This window comes from Amblyomma maculatum, chromosome 1 (genome assembly GCF_055883805.1).
Source record: "Amblyomma maculatum isolate TAMU_Amacu chromosome 1, ASM5588380v1, whole genome shotgun sequence".
Lineage (NCBI taxonomy): Eukaryota > Metazoa > Arthropoda > Arachnida > Ixodida > Ixodidae > Amblyomma > Amblyomma maculatum.
The window spans coordinates 16,666,156-16,682,935 of NC_139344.1; the positions used below are offsets into that span (position 1 = coordinate 16,666,156).

The 16,780-nt window shown below is 41.4% G+C and overlaps 1 protein-coding gene across 1 annotated transcript in view; it reads left to right on the forward strand.

Moving 5' to 3' along the window:
• The window catches only part of LOC146201837 (protein fantom-like), a 61,530-nt gene extending 45,350 nt beyond the window's left edge, over window positions 1–16,180 (forward strand). Inside the window, exons 26-33 of the mRNA XM_084587794.1 lie at window positions 1,110–1,265; window positions 5,036–5,138; window positions 8,573–8,730; window positions 10,295–10,487; window positions 10,830–10,914; window positions 11,759–11,849; window positions 15,349–15,391; window positions 15,501–16,180. Of these exons, the coding sequence (XP_084443920.1) occupies window positions 1,110–1,265; window positions 5,036–5,138; window positions 8,573–8,730; window positions 10,295–10,487; window positions 10,830–10,914; window positions 11,759–11,849; window positions 15,349–15,391; window positions 15,501–15,616 (945 nt within the window). The 3' untranslated portion in view covers window positions 15,617–16,180. The remainder of the gene's footprint in view (window positions 1–1,109; window positions 1,266–5,035; window positions 5,139–8,572; window positions 8,731–10,294; window positions 10,488–10,829; window positions 10,915–11,758; window positions 11,850–15,348; window positions 15,392–15,500) is intronic.
• The last annotated feature ends 600 nt before the right edge of the window (window positions 16,181–16,780 follow it).

The window sequence follows — 16,780 nt, forward strand, 5'->3', positions numbered from 1 at the left end:
CCTTTATTGCTCTTATCTTTTTTTTTTTCTTTTTGCATTTTGCATTGCAGAAAGTAACATAACTTTTAACATTGGAATGAGTATGCTATTTTGATTATGTGCCCTCTGTCTCACCATTCAAACTTTCATTCTAATTTGGCTGCCACGACGAGCAGATGCAGAACAAATTTAGGGCTCAATTTCCCAAGGAAACTTGCAAGTTTAGAAGTGTGGTGCTTAATGGTTGGCCTCATGAGGGTTTGAAATGCTACTTGAAAATTTTCAAGAGTCATTGTATATGTTTTACTACAGTGATAATTGTTTAAGGGCCTTTTCCCTAGGTTTTTAGCATCCTTTACGAGTGGAAAACTCTCATATTTTCTGTCCGTAATAAGAGAACGTGTAGGTGAGCCATGCACATAGAAGAGTGGGCACTCTCGATTCAAAGGTGTAGTTTGTAGTTTTTCAGCACGATTGTGCCTGACTTGTATGGGCTTGAAGAATGCGCTGGATTGTGCAGGAAAATTTGAAAAATAATATATAGATTAACAGGCTAGAGTGTTGGTAGTGTGGACGGGCTTAGACAGCATCTTATGTGCAGTGTAATTCTTTTACTGTTTAATTAAATAGTAGCACTTTAGACATGCAGCAGTTGTCCCAGCAAGGCAGCACTACAATATGGATTATGGGGGTATATTGGTAAGAATGGGCCTTTTTCTTGAAACAAAAAAAAAAATTAGAGCTATGAAGGGTCATATAACCTATTGTCAAACAAGCTTCCATCATTAAAACCTTTTTTTTTTTTTGGATACCTTGCAGATGAAGCCATATTCGGCAGCAATTGCAACATACCCTGTATGGCAGGTTGCAGTGTCGAGGATTTTAATTTGCCAGGGAATGCAGCGCCAAACATGCGAGAACATTTAAGGGAACTTTATGCTTTGAATTGACAGCTACGTGCATAGATTTTTAGCACTCCAGGACATGAACTATACTCAGTAAAGCGAGCTGCAATCACTTGTGTTGCATATCAAATGGAACATGATAGTAGTGAACATACCTTTGTCTGCAATCCAGCAAAGCTGTTCACTGATAGCTTGTGTTCATCCTACCATTTCTGTTCATTTTAGAAGGATGCAGTAGATATCCACCAACCAAAAAGAGCACCATCAGCTCGCCATCGAACTTCCACATTACACTTCTCACCAACTACTGGTGGCCAGCCAAAGGACACTCAGGTTCCTCAGAGACCTAGAAGATCTGCCATGAATGAACGCAAGAAGATGGTATGTGTTTCAATAAAGTATCTAATTGTAGTAGTTCGTGTGAAAGATGTGATATCAGTGCTTATGATTTTAGTAGTAGAAACACGGACTTCATTGTAAAGCTTAAGTATGATGCAGTGCATGAAAACAAAACCCTGCTGATTGCATATTAAAAGGCTTATTGCTGTCTGAGCACTGCTCTGAGCCAATTATATTTAGGTGTCAAATAAAAGCAGTAGAGGCCCAAAGAAAGAAAAAAAAAGCAAGGGAGGGATGGCGATGGGAACATTAGAAATGAGTGCCCTTTGAGTAATAAATAATGGTTAGTGACGGGACTGTTTTTGTTGATGGAACGAACATGTTATTTTGAATAGACCAGAAGTTTTAATTGCAGAAGTTTTGGAATAACGAGAATTCATTGTGATAAGTAATGGTTAACAATAGAAAGTAGTTGGTGTTCATGGGACCAACATGTTGCTTTTAATAAACAAGAAGCATGAATCATGAAGTTTTGGAATAAGAGTTCACTGTAGTATGTGATGGTTAATGGCCAACTACAACAAAATTGTACTTTGGCCACAGTGCCTCTTAATGACCTCAGTGTGTCCTAAAACTAATTTAGTGAGGTTTCATGCTTCTTGGGAAAGTAGTTGTTACGAACTTTTTAACAGCTGTGCAGCAGACAGCGCTTGGGCCTGGCGGCATGTCGTGGAGTTGGGCAGCTTACCTATGATGTATTCTTAAGCCAGGCCCATTGTGATGAAATGAACAGCTTACAGAGTGCAGTAAAAAGTTGGAGACTGAAACCTGGCTTAGGAGTCCAAGGTTTTTACAATGGTGAAGTTTTTGTGATTTCCACTGCGATTGCACCATACTCAGGGTGCGCACAGGTGCTTGAAAACCTTGAATACCATTGAATTACGGAAGTCTATTTTCAAGGCCCTTAAAAACCTTGAATTTATGACTGGTCCTTGAAGATTCTTGAATTCCTTGAATACTAAACTTGAACTGGTGTTTTTCGTCATGAAAACGTTTTTATTGCTAAACTTTTATTCTTGACTGAGTTCTGAATGAACTGCGGGGAAGGAAACGTATCGATTTTTAGCCTATTTAGCGCATTCTCGTTAGGCGGCTGGCAACACTGCAGTGGGCATGCGGCTGCGTCGTCCCATCGCTGCGTCGTCCCATCACTCACCGAGCCCAACGTTTTTAGATAGGTTTACCGAGCCGTGCGGCCGTGTCTACGCTGGCGTTGCCCTAGTGCTTGCATTTTTGTAATGAGCGTGGCTTCTGCCTGTCAGCGCACGTGATATTTTCATATGTGACACAATGCCCGGAAAGAGCAAGTTTCAGGCTACGTGGCTCCACCATGACGAATACAAGCAGTGGATTGCGCCTGATACAACGAGTCCGCATCGGGCTAAGTGCAAGCTTTGCGGTAAAACTGTGAATGTGACTGCCATGGGTGAATCCGCTTTAAAAAGTCACATGAAAAGCGTCAAGCATATTGGCGCAATGAAGGTAGCGCAAGGGAGCGCGTTGAAAAGGCACCTGACGCCGGTCGCGGTAGAGCAGTCTACTAGCGCGTGTTCCTCGCAGTCGCCAAGCCTTGAAAAGGTGGATATAGGCTACAAAGCAGAGCAAGTTCTCAAGAATTCTAAAGTGAGCTCAAAGGGCGTGTTTCAATTCCGGATGGAATGTAAACAGTTTTTGATCAGTGCCACAAAGAAAGTTCTAGACAGAAGCACCTTGAAGTTTGCATTTGTTAGGGGCCTTTCTTCACTAGACCCACGACAGACGTGCTCGAAGCCAGAGGAATGCCTTGCAGGTTTCAGAAAAGCGTTGGACACCCTCATCACTGCAGGTAGAATGGCTGATCACCTTCGAGACACGGTGCTGGCCGAGTACACGGAGCTCCTGCACGAGCAGAAACATCAGCTTAGACAATTTGACAAGTGCGCTGACAGATTGGATGAATTTTACCCTGATCTCTTGAAGTTCAGTTCAACCTACTCGAAGTTGTGGAGCATTGTGAAACTTCTACTTGTCCTCAGTCATGGCCAGGCAACTGTCGAGCGTGAATTCAGTGTAAACCGACAGGTGTGCGTTGAGAATCTGAAGGACCTTTCATATGTTTCACAACGGATCGTGTGCGATGCGGTTGAGAAAGCAGGTGGTGTTCTAAACATTCCAATCACCAAGGAACTGAGGATCGCTGTGTCAGCTGCAAGGCAAAAGTATGGAGCATACTTGGAAGCCCAGAAAAAGCAGGACCTTGAAGCTTCAAAGCAGAGAAAAAACACTGCATTGAGGAAGAGCTTGATGCAATGAAAAGAAAGAAAAAGAAGCTGGAATTGACAATTGATGATCTCATGGCATCTGCAAATGCCTATGCTGATAAAGCAGAGGCAGAAAACAATGTGACACACATTGTAAAGTCCAATAGCCTCAGAAAGACTGCCAAAGACAAGAGTGAGGAGCTACACGCCATCAAGCTCCAAATTCAACAAAAGCTGCTGGAGCTCCCCTGAAGTAGCCCTGAGGAGTTGCTTCCTAAGGATTTTTTTGTTTTGTGCAGTTGAAGCAGTGGACAATATTTTGTGAGGGTATAGGAAATAACCAACAATTTTATAAAACTAATTTTTTACTTTTCTTCACTGTGATATTTTAGGAAGCTATATTTAATTTTTTTTCTGTGCAATAGAAGCAAATCTGCGTAGTGATGTTTTTTTTTTCTTTGTGGAATAAATATTTCAGACGTTTTGAGAGCACTGTTTGAAGATCTTTGACATGGAAAAAAAAATTAAGCCCTCGAAGGGGGCCTTGAAAATCCTCCTATGGGGGCTTGAAATTCCTTGAATATCCTTGAATTTTTTTCTTTGCCACCTGTACGAACCCTGCATACTGAAATGCTGTGTAGCCATCATGGGCACAAATGCGGATGGCATACAAGAATACGCGTGTCGCATGCGCTAAGCACAAAAAACATGGGACAAAGCAAATTGTAGTGTATGTTGATGGTTCCCGTTCTGCTGCAAAATCATGTGATCGCATTTGCGTCAGTTGCAGTATCCGAATATAACGGGCACCCACTTGCGGAGGTTTCTACAAGTAGCAGCAAGCCGGCAAAATACTACAGCTTCAGCGCCGAAAAGTTGGGTTGTGCTGTTTTTATGTAATTTCCGGCTTTTACTAATGGCCGCCCTTTTTCCAGTCTTTTTAAATATGACGGTTTTGCAAGCAATTCCTGAAATGCTCACTTCTGTTACGGATGCCATATTTTGTTTTCAGCACTCTCTTAATGTACTACTTTTATGCAGCAAAAAGTTTTCTTGCATTTGCAGGAAACAGTTGGTGTTCATGGGACTAACATGTTTCTTTGAATAAACCAGAAGTTTGAATTAAAGAAGTTCTGGTGTAACGTGAGTTCACTGCAATAAATAACGAAGTTTGAATTAAGGAAGTTCTGGTATAACATGAGTTCACTGCAATAAATGTTTATAGTAGAAGACTGTGTTTCTGAGCAAGAAAATAAATGTGAAGGCTCAAAATTGCATGATTAGATGGCTGCCCCACTGTGCATTCTCTTGCTCCATTCGAACGGTGTCGCGCAATATTAAATACTACAATGTCACCCTACTGCTGTGCCAGAACCTCCAGTGGTGAAAGGCTCACCCAGTATGCACAATGGGAATGAGCTTGAGCTTGAGCAAGAAAGGCCACATTGATCATACTCTTGTCACTGCTACCAAGAAACTTCCTTTTTTCGTTGTCGTGTGTCTTTTTTGTAGATCTCACGGAAAGGAAATCGAGAGAGCGGTGAACGCGCTGAGAGCAGTTCTTTGACATCTGTGTCCAGCCTCTCGTCTGCAGGTGCAGCTAATAGCACCCGAGGTAAGTCCAGAGAATGTTTCCACCATGGACGTAGCTCACCTGCATTGCAAAACTGCTGTACATAGATGAAGTGCTATTGGAAAATACCTCTGTGTACTGAAACTCACATACATGCTAAAGAATTACAGGTAGCTTAAATTAATCTAGAGTCCTCCTCTGTGGCATGCCTCGCATTTGGAAGATCTGCAAAAACAGTCAATGAGTCATTTAAACTTCTAGTCATTCAAAGATTCGAAGATTTTGTGAGGTGAAGTGTATTTCTGATGTAAATGTGTTCATGATCACTCAGGTGCTATGAAAGTTTTCCAGGCACTTTCCAGGTGAACACAGGAAAATGCATGAAAGGACAGAATGGAGGACTGATTACAAGACTGGCTCAGTACACCACTTGTCCTTACTTCACCTCTCCTTTTTGTTGCTCTGTAAAGTACACTGTTCCTATATTTCAGCAACTCACCCTTGAGCCACAGTTTAAAAAGTTGTACTATGACGTTGTATGTGACAACTTTATGAATGAATGCATTTTTGCACAGGTTAACTACACAGCTAAATGTTTTTTCATCTATTTGCCCTGAATGCCTCTTTTTTCGATAATTGACCAAAAGCTGTCGGGTAAAGTGCGACCAAACAAAAATGTAGCACTCAAAGCTCCTAGAAGCTTGTTTCGTGCAGGAAGGTATGTTTTTTATGGTTGGTAATATGCAAACCAACATTATGTCCTGCAGTTCAAATTAGGTGCGTGTGAATATTCAAAACTTTAAATAGTTTGTAAATACCATTTGCCTTCGATTCGCCTCGTGCCGCTCTTTCACTCTTTGAACCATTCGAGCCTTCTGTTCAGAAGCTTGTTGTTCATCTGAACTCACCATGAAACATTGCAACATTTACGAATGACAGTACCTTGCACTCACTCATCACCATATTACCTGGCGGTTGATAACTTTCCTAGTAGTTGAGAATGATATTTAAAAAGTTAGTTATTTAATGTCACCTAATTATTCAAATGTGAGGAATGAAATAAAAAGAAAATACCAGTGGGTATGCTACATAACACCTAACAACATTCACTTGACTTCAGTTGGGAAGAACGCTAAACTTTTTTTTTTTTTTTTGAAATTTCGGCCTATCTTAACTGTGACAAACTGTACAGCAGAAGTCTCAAACACATAGCTTGCCAGTTCCAAAATTTTCAGCCTTTGTTCTAAATGCACATGCCAGCTTCATGAGTCAGATATACTTCCAGACTCGCTTTCCAAGCAAAACTGACTAAAAGGCTTGATCCCCTAATGAGCCATGTTCTTCGTGAAAATTAAATGAAAAGATACCAGTGGCGTCACATTCTTATCAGCGTGAACTTTGGATGGACATCAGCTGCCTTCAAGAGCAATGTACAGAACAACCCGTCTCTCGTTCATCTCCAAGTCTACATTTTATTTTCTTCTGAGGATATATAGCTGTGGTATTTATTAACTGTTGTGCCTTTCCAGTAGTTTCCTCTGAGCCATCCTGAAGAAAGTGGGGGGGGGCTCCCATTCGGCGTTTAAGCAGCATCGAGCATGTGCACTTTTCTTCTCCACTAAGAATGGGAGGGTGTGGCCTGGTTTGGTTTTATTTATAAGATTAACGTCTCAAAGCGGCTCAGGCTGAGGGATGCTGTAGTGGAGGGCCCCAGGAATTTTGAATACCTGGTGTTCATTTATTAGCACTGACATTGCACAATGCACAGGTGCCTTGCTTTTTGCCTCCATCGAAATGCGGCTGCCGCAGCCAGGATTCAGTCCTGCATTCTTGGGTTCAGCAGTTGAGCCCCATAACCACTGAGCCACCATGGCCGGGCGGACGGTGGGGTCCGTGAAGGAGCTATTTTGATTTCTTTTATTTATTTTAATGTTTTTTATTGTTTTCAACTTTCGTTTTGTTTATATAGTTATTTACTTTTTTTTGTTTTATTTTTTTCCCTGGCTCCTGGCCTGCGACGAACAAAACTTTCTCAATGCAGACTGCATAGTAATGCGAGTTACGACACCCCTGCTATATAGGAAGATGCAGCCACAACGTCAAGTTCTTTCCATGCAAACCTTATCGCAAAATTATGTGCTGCTATCAAGGACAGACATCATGGAAAGCTGGGACAGGCAATGCACTTTCATCACAACAATGCACCCAGCCACTAGTTCTGTGCTGAAAACAGATTCATGAAGAAGGAATAAAACTGTCAGGACAGCTACAGTACTCTCAGGACCTAGCTCTGCTTTAATGAAAATATTTAATAGGCAACAAGTACAGGTGTGGACATAAGTAAGTGGAGCACATTTTTCTGTTCAAATTAAAATCACACCTTATGCACTGGAGTTAAGAAAAGAATATTTGTCCAAGTGAAAGGGCACTTGCGTCTACTACCAGTTTGCACGTACCACGACTGCCAGTTTCAATTATGCAACGCATGGAAAGTTTTAGAAGGAAATAGCATGCTCCGTTTACTTCTGTCCACATCGGTACATGGTCTGCAGGGCTTGCATTAGCCTTCTGTCAGAAACCTTTCCAAATACTGTAGAACCTGTGAAACAAGTAATTTAACTTCAAAGATGCTGCTTTGAAAAATGACATGGGGCCATTGGCATTTTCGTTACTCTAGAAGTTTCATGGTTGGAGGCAAAACATTGAGATAATACATTTCGCACATTTTGGTTTGAAATGGTTTTGAAACTGAAGTTTGATTATAGACGCAAAGCACAAGATGCGTGAAAATGCATAGAAGGAAAATGCCTTTTTGTTGGTGCAGTATTCAGCAGCGCCCAAACTCCTTTCCTCACTTCCTAGTACTGATGTGACACCTAGAAGCACTTTTAGACATATCATTCCCGATTTTTGTGACTGGACCGGCTCATCATCTTTTTATAGCCATTTGGCATGCCTCTACAGCAACATGGTCTTGTAAAAGCACATTGTACTATTTACATCACTGATAGGGTAATATTTTCATGGGCGAAAGAAGCTCTGACGTGAGAAGAAAAGAAGAAACAGTGCGTTCACAAATTATTTTTTTGCTGGTGAAACTGTGGGCAACAAAATAATGTGAAGTCTCGCTTTGGCCACTGCAGTAGGAAGGCTAGATACCACACCATCCATGCTGACTTCCACAACTATATACTGCAGCCCTGTTCCATTTCTTTTTTCTGTCTTTGGGGGGGTGATATTGTGTCACAATCAGTATTGACTGCAGCCATTGGATGCAACTTTTATTCCCAAACTCTATGGATAAATATAGGTTTCCACACACAAAAAAAATGCTGGTATTATTATGAGAGGACAGATAATTCAGTTGCATTGAGCAGCATAATTTTCAAGAGCTCAGTTCTTTCTTCCCTAGAAATGCTTAGCTTAACGAGCACGGCAATTACTGCGCTTGACATTGTGGGTTAATTTGTTCACAGGTACAGAAGACAACAAAGACCAAAAACAGGATGCTGGCAGTTGCACTACTGGTGTGAATAGCAACCTTGTAGAAGAGAGTCAGAGCAATGAAGAGTTCAGCAATGGACAAGTAGTGGTTGTCAAAAGACCTGCACTGAAGAGGAGTGGCACATTTAAGGTTAGATACTTACCCATTCACGGTTGTGGTGTTCAGTTTTTTAAACCCTTTCACCATGTAGCAGCGCAAAAATTATTGTAAATGGATGATTGATTGATTGATTGATTGATTGATTGATTGATTGATTGATTGATTGATTGATTGATTGTTTGAATGAATGAATGAATGAATGATCGATCAAATGAATGTAACACATCCTGGTAATGCCACAGAACAAAAAAAGAAAAAGATACAGAACGAAAACACATACATGAGTAGCAATTTCATGCACGTTGGATGAAAATGCTGCTTGCTGATTTCAGAGCTTAATGTTCTTTTGTAGTGCCCAGAACTTAATACACACATCTTAAAATTAAAGTTACTTTCTTGAAGCTTTTCCCTAATTCTTGACTAAAAGGTCAACTTTTGCCTTTAAATCCATTTAGGATTTTCTAGCTAATCAAGCTGTTTGCATTAAAAAAAAAAAAAGACAGTTGTCTGAAAAGAAATGCAAAAGAAATGCAACAAGCTAAAGCACCATGGCATATTTGTTGCAGTGGAGGGAGCTGTGATATCTTCTATAACTTAGTAATAATAAGTTCATTATAGTTGTAGCTATTATTGAGTGGCTTGCAGAGAAAAAGAAAGTGTACTTAAACAATCAGTGTTAAAAAACGTGTCCCTCTTCTTACTTGTGCTGAGTGAAATGAGACATGTATAAAATGCTTTATGGTGACGTTCTAAATATTGTAAGATCATAGAAAGCCAAAATATTTGCTCCGCATTTCTTGTCGTCTTGTGTACTGCAGTGCATGGTTATGACTACTGTTAACAAGGCCATATCTCTTTTGATATCTCTTTTGGAGCAGTCCCCGCTGCAGTGGCTCAGTGGTTAGGGCGCTTAACTGCTGAGCCCAAGGACACAGGACCCTATCCTGCCTGCAGTGGCCGGTTTTTGATAGAGGCCAAAAGCAAGGCTCCCGTGTACTATGCATAGTCAGCAGACGTTAATGAACCTCAGGTGGTCAAAATTTTAAGAGCCTTCCACTACAGTGTCCCTTATATACTGACTCACTTTGGGATGTTAAACCATAAAAAAAAAAAAAAAGAATCAGTCTTTTGGAATGGCGCAGTTTTGAACTCATATCTGTTTTATCACCTATTACCTTTAACACTTCTGCTTTTGTATGGCTCAAGGGGATTTAATAGTAACGTTTCAACATTTACTCATGTAGAAGGGCATTATGTACAGTCTTTGTCAAAAATATACAGCCCAAGGGTTTTGCTTCTAAGCCCTGTAATGGGGCTGAGTACGCATCTGCACCGTTCGAAATCTAGTAGACGACAAATTTAGTCCCCATTCTTCTCTATGCTTACCTATATATTTCAGTATTCCTTCCAGGGGCTTAGTGTGCTTAGAAGCGAACCCCTTGGGCCGTATATTTTTGACAAAGGCTGTACATTTCTGTGCTGCCCTAACTACAAAATTTCTAGATGAGCTTATAGTATTCTTTTGCGGATTGAAAAGTTGACAATGATATCTGGGATGTTATGCACTTCTTTTTTTCCTCTTTTTTCTTTTCAGGTTTCAGATGTCGCAGTTTTCTCGGTGAATAATCTCGGATTTCTGCCTGGTGCAGCGGTCTTAAGAGACAAGTCAGTTGAGATGATCTTTGTCGAGTTCCAATTTCTTGACTGTTCTCCTGAGGAGCTGGAAACTCCAGTTGCTTTGCCAAAACCCAAACCTCCTCAACGAATCGCCTTCAACTTTAGAAAGGGTGAGCTTTTAAGTTTGCCTTCATAGAGTCAGTGATGCAAAATATTAGTGCTTGTCAAAGAAATTAGTGCTTACCACTTCAGTAAGACAAAGTATAATAGTATAATTCAATAATTTGACATCAGTCATGATTATCTGTACTGAAGTTGCACAATTTGAATACTGGATTTATTTTCTCTTCAAATAAATCTGCAAAAAAATGTTTCATTCCATTTGCTTACTTTCTTGACCTTGCACAGCATTTTACCGACTTGAAACTTCCCTGGTGTTTATTAATTTTGGTTTTGCTGTATGTTATTGCAATGAGACTCAAGTGCCTTGTCCATGTCATAATGGCTTGCAGTTGTTCACCTTGATGCCACTCGCCATCGAGAAAGGAGAGAAGCCCTGGCCTCAATGCTATCATCTAAAATCCTCAACAGTGCCATGTTAGTATCATTATATGCTTCCTTAGTTGTAAGCAGCATCAAAATAAAGTAGACTAGCTTCCAGGACAAATGTTATGTATTGAATGTTATGTGTGGCAGAAAACTCTGAATAGCTTTGACATTGGTATCACTGCCAGCTGCGAGAGAACTGTAACATCTGGCTGCTTTCCTAATTTCTATTTACTTTGTAACCCAATTCAGGTGAACATAATTCTGTGTTGCTTGCACCTAAGATGAACCTCTGTAACCAAGGAGGAGAAAGATGAGGAGGAGGAAAAGCAGGGAGGTTAACCGGTAAAAGAAACTGATTTACCACCCTGCACTGGGGGAAGGGAGTGAGTGGATATAAAAGTGATCGGTTAGAGAGGGATGGGTGAAGTCAGTATAGTCACATATTAACCAAACCTAACCAAAATGTAACCAAAATCGCGTACGAGTAGTGGGCCTGAATAGCATTGTAAAGTGTAACAAGTTTTTGTCTCGTTTTTGTCAGTTTTCATCAGTTGTTTTTGTCAGTTGTCAGATTTTGTTGTAAAAGTCTGCCTTCCAAGCAGCCTTGTCATCTGTAATCTCTAGATATAGTTTGTAATAAGCAATAAAACACAAATTAAACTTTCAGGATGTGCTGGTACTGGTTCCAGGCGTGCATGTTACTGTTCAGAAAGGTGGCTACTTTTCATATTAATGGATAGGTGACCAACGTTGTCTTGTACATGTTCTGGGTAGCTGCAGAAATGTTTTCGGAGAATGGTTGATAATATTTTCAGACTGCGTCATTCCTGTGTTTATGCTGGCCTGTTTTTGCTTTGTACAACGGTTGTTGACGAACTCTATTGTTTTTTAGCATCAAATTTACAGTGGTGAGTGAACCTGTGGGCAAGGACAAGAATGCTGAGTGCCAGGATGTTGGCTCTGCTGCCATTGATTTGAAACAGGCAAGCACCATATTAATTCTGTAAAACCATTTTCACGTTGCAAGGCAGTAGAGACAGCTTGTGTGTTATGAGGTGCACAATTGCATTTTCATTAGTAGCTGTAGCTTCAGTTCTATGTTCGGTGTCACTTTGCATCAGCAGCAGATACAAGCATAATTTATGCAAGGTTGTCAATTAATGTCATTGTATATTAAACCTGGGTGTGCAGTACCAAATGGCATCACGACCTATACAGTGTCCATAATTAAGTGGTACCTAAAACTAGTAATGGATAAATTTAGTCAAGTTAGTCAAGTTATAAGAGCCCATTATGAGCTAGATGCAGACAAAGATGTTTATAGAGCACCAGAAGATATTTGTGTCATCAATAATTCATATAAAGTAGATCAAATCAGAATGTATCAAGGTAAAGGATATGCATTAGTTTTTTTGTTGTTGTTGTTTTTTGCATGTTCACTACTTTGTTTTGAAGTGGATGATACTGATACGAGTTTTTAATCTTATCAAATAGTCTGTTTAGTAACATTCCAACATGCATGCTCGTGACAACAGTGGCATTGCTGATGCTCGGAGCTTGTCACTGAACACAAAGGGTAGATGTTATTTTATTGATTTCAACCATTGATGCTGTGGCTCCTTTAACTGGCACTGGTTAAAGAGCTGTACACAGATGTTTAAACCTTGAATTGTTCCCAGTTTTCATTAGTCTGTATCTTATCTCTGTTTTCGCTGCCTTGATGGCTAAAAAGCCAACTTGCAATTTAGATGGTGGCTTAGTTACACAATCTTTCGACGTGTATAACACTTGTTCATGAGACATTTTGCGACTCTTTACTGTGGCTGGCTTCAAATTCCCGCTGGTAGTCATTTGTGTTGTCCATTCATCACCGCCTGGGAAACTGCTGCTATTCTGGAGTGCAGTGCACTGCATGCACCGTCTTTACCAAAAACAACAGAGCAGCAGCTCGGCTGGTTGGCGGAGCGGGAATGGGGCCGAGCGGTGGGGCTACGATTGCCATTGCTGGCTGCTGCTCTCTGGCGGCGAGAATAAGCTGGCTGACGTAAATGTGCTCCCTCGCTCTTGTTCGTGGGATGACAAAAAGTAAGCAAGTATCATTGTGCGGCCTTCGATTTGGCACCTTCAGAACACTATACTACTGCGGAAGGGTGCTCCGTCTAGTATGACTCACTCTACTTTCCTTTTTGACTGGCGCTGTGAAGGTGCGCTCTTCGTTAGAACACCTTGCATGTTTTATATCAGTACAGTTCAGTTCAGTTCAGTTCAGTCGTTCAGTCATGTCCAACTCTTTATGACCCTATGGACTATATCTTGCCAAGCTTTCCGGTCTCTCACTATCTTCCTAACATCACATAACTTCATCTGCAGCGCCTCAAGGATGCCATCTAACCATCGCGTTCGCTGCCTACCCCTTCTCCGGTGACCCTCAACCTTTCCCAAGATCAAATCTTTCTCCAGCGACTCCTCTCTTCTCATCAGATGACCAAAGTAGCTGAGCTTTAATTTTAGAATTTGACCCTCCAATGAGCAGTCAGGGTTTATGGTCGACAATATCGACAGCTTTGCAAAAGATTGGGCAAATACTTACTTTTCTGTGCATTTGGAATGATGAGAAAGCAAGGCGGGGAATGGATCTGGAAAACTTGATGAGGTTTTTCTTGCGGTTCCTAGTCTTCTGTTGTGCCTTTGACTGACTTTGTTGTAATGATTTGTTAAGCTGGAGGAGGAAAAAAATGCAAGCTTTTTCACCTGTTTTCAAGTGCATGTGTTGCCACATACTGTATTTCGTGCCGTTTGGCATCGTACAAAAGTGCATACTACTTCTCGCATTGTTGATTACCTTCTTGCATTGACCTGAAGACAGCCTTTTCGTTTCATGAGCGAACTGCATGAAAAAGTCTCAGCCTCACCCCTCGAACCCACGTCACTCACTTCCACTATAAGTTTGGCTGTTTCTTTACAGGAACACCATGTTTCAAACCTAATAGCAATTTGCGGCATTAGGACTATGAGCTATTTTTGTGACTCTCGATCACTGTTACCTAGCCACTTCATTGTTAGCCTAGTGCCTGCAAGCAGGATGGTGCCATCAGTAACTTGATCATTAAATAAGTTGCCGGGTGCAACTTTCAAGTGCGACGCAAGATCGCATTCAGAACCTGAGACTTCTCACCCTTGGTAAAGGCTCTGGCTGCTACATGGTGAGAGTTCAGCGAGAGATTCAATGCAAATGGGAAAACAATTTCTTTGTTGGCACCTTTTGTAATGTGTGGAAGATTCCTTAAAGGGTGGTATGTTAGGGTGCATTTCTATCGCGCGTTCGCTATTGATAAACGTTTTTGAGGCAGTTGCACTCCTTAATCAAATTTCCCGCATTGACTTTGGCGTTACAGTCACGATAACCATTACGCACTTCTGTGCGTACCAAGCGGTGGCAAATGCGATATTGACAGATTCGCCGCATTGCTATTTAGCAACAGCGACATTTGAAACAAAGGGAAATTATGCCTCATTTTTTTTCTCTCGTGCATCTCAATGAGGCATCACAACAACCGAAGACCAGGAATCGCGGAAAAAATGTCAAATTTTCAAAGATCCATTCTCCATCTTACTTTGTAACACTCCTAACAAAATAAAAGTGTCTATTTTCTAAATCGTGGCATGTACAGGAGCTGCGTTTCACAGCGGCAGCTAAAGTTGAGCGTTCGGCGAGGTTTTCTGTGCGCAGCACCTTGTTTCAGTAGCACGGTGCCCAAAGTTATGAAATCGGAGGGCACACATGCTACCCACTTAAATTTTGTTATCCCAAGAAAGATAGCGGGGAAGCAGCCTTGCATCAGCCACTTTACATTCGCAGCTGGTGAGTAGCGGCAACCGGTGGCAACCACCATGCTGCGGCTCGTCCCCATGTCTCCTCTACCGGCCGGCAAGACTGCTTGGTTACTTTTGACAAAGACAGTACAGTTGTGGCCAGAATATGGAGTGTGCTGCTCATCTCTTGCCTACAAAAAATTTAGGATTGCTTAATGCTTATGCAAATAGGTGCACCATTTATGTTTGTGGATAAACGTGGCAGACTTTCCTGTTTCAGCTGCTGAAAGTGAGGAAAGAGGTAGAGTGCTGAGGCGTGCTCCACAGTGTTGTGGCCATGGCTGCATCTGATGCATTTTAATGACGGCCTACAACAGATAAATTTCGGTGGCTGGTTAGCCCCGCCGCAAGCGGCGTTGACCTACCGTCCCAGCCCTGTAGGGCCAGGAACTGCCATCCTTCACCACCTCTTAACTGGGACATCTTAATAGCTGTCATGTTGAAATTTTGATCAGCTGTGAATGTATCCTAAAGGGTCGATTGCAGGGCCCTGTCGAGATAATTTTTTAAGTTATGTGCATTAATCTTGCATTAGTCGTGTTGCATCATTTAAAACTGCAGCTTTTGCATCTTCTATTCATAATGCAATTTATTTTTTATATGCCACAGATTGTAAAATATGGAAAGGACATTGTTGAAGAAGATGTTGATGGTAAGATCTTAAGATTTGCTTATGCTGGCTTAATTAGATGGCAAGTTATTGCTGTGATAAACTGAGGAATGGTCTGTTTTTTTTTTTCTTCTTCTTCTTCTTCTTTCAGTGCTTGACGCAAGGAGCAACAAAGTCATTGGAAAGCTGAATGTATCAGTTGAAATGCTTGCAGCACTGAAGCACATTCTTGCTGAAAGCAAGCATGTCTCCCGTGTGCCTTTGTAGCCATAAGCAGTACTCAAAAAAGTTATACAACTTTCCACTGCAATCAGTGTGCTAGCAGAGACCCTGCAGATGAAGCTGACATTTTGTTTTCTGAGGTGTTGTGACCAAACCCACTGCTAGAAATGATAGTGAAGTCTGTGAGCTAGGATTTACAGGTTTGCCATCAGAATCTGCTGATACCTAAGCATTTGGGAAGGGGAACCAATATATGGGAGGAATGGGACTCTCTTCATTCACTTTTTTCTTTATTTCTTGGAGAGGCACAGGGGTGTTTTTAGCACATGTGTGCTGCATAGTGTGTCTTGTGTCCCTAACTGCCTTGAATTAAGCAATTACTCATTGAATAGAGTTGTTCACACTCATCTACCTGCACCCATTTTTGCAGTGAACAGTTGCTGTGTACTTCCAAAGCATGTGCACATTTTGTAAGATGCATGCGTGCTTTTACACAAATGTACAAATGTATGAATACATGTTGAGGACTTGCTATTAAAATCGCAACTAGTTGTGTACAATCTTCGTATGGCGTTTCTTCCATTTTGTCATCTCTGGTACGTGCTGCACGATACGTAGGATACGCACATTTCAGAATTGTATTCTCGCAACAGTATAACAGTTAAGTGCCACTATAATCAGTATGTGTACGTGTATTCAGTACATAAAAAGCTTGACTAAATGCTATTTTTATTTAATAAGCCTTTAATGCAGCTTGTTGGTCATGACTAAACAGAAAAAAAAGAATTGGGGGAGAGGAACACATAAGCTCCTCTCGTTCGCAGCTCGCCTTGCAAATCCTCGCTGACATACATGCACTTTTTAACCATAAATCCCTAAATTTGTGCCCCCATCACCTCACAAATATTCTCTACCATAAAGTCATAAACTGACATATAATGTGCAAGACCATCTGAAATAGATATAAAGCCCCCTGTAACTAAGCAGTACAAAAGTGCCTGCATGGCCAAGGGATAGCGTAACCGACTCTGAATGCAAGGGTCCTGGAGGGTTAGGATTCCCTCACCCACCCAGCTTAATAGCGAATCCAAAGTATGAAGCTCCTGCCAAATCGACCATGCCAGGCGGTCGCATGACGTCACACGACCCTACGACCAAGGAGTGCTCGGCTCTGTGAACTACCAGCTCCTTCCTCCCAGAGCTATGCCC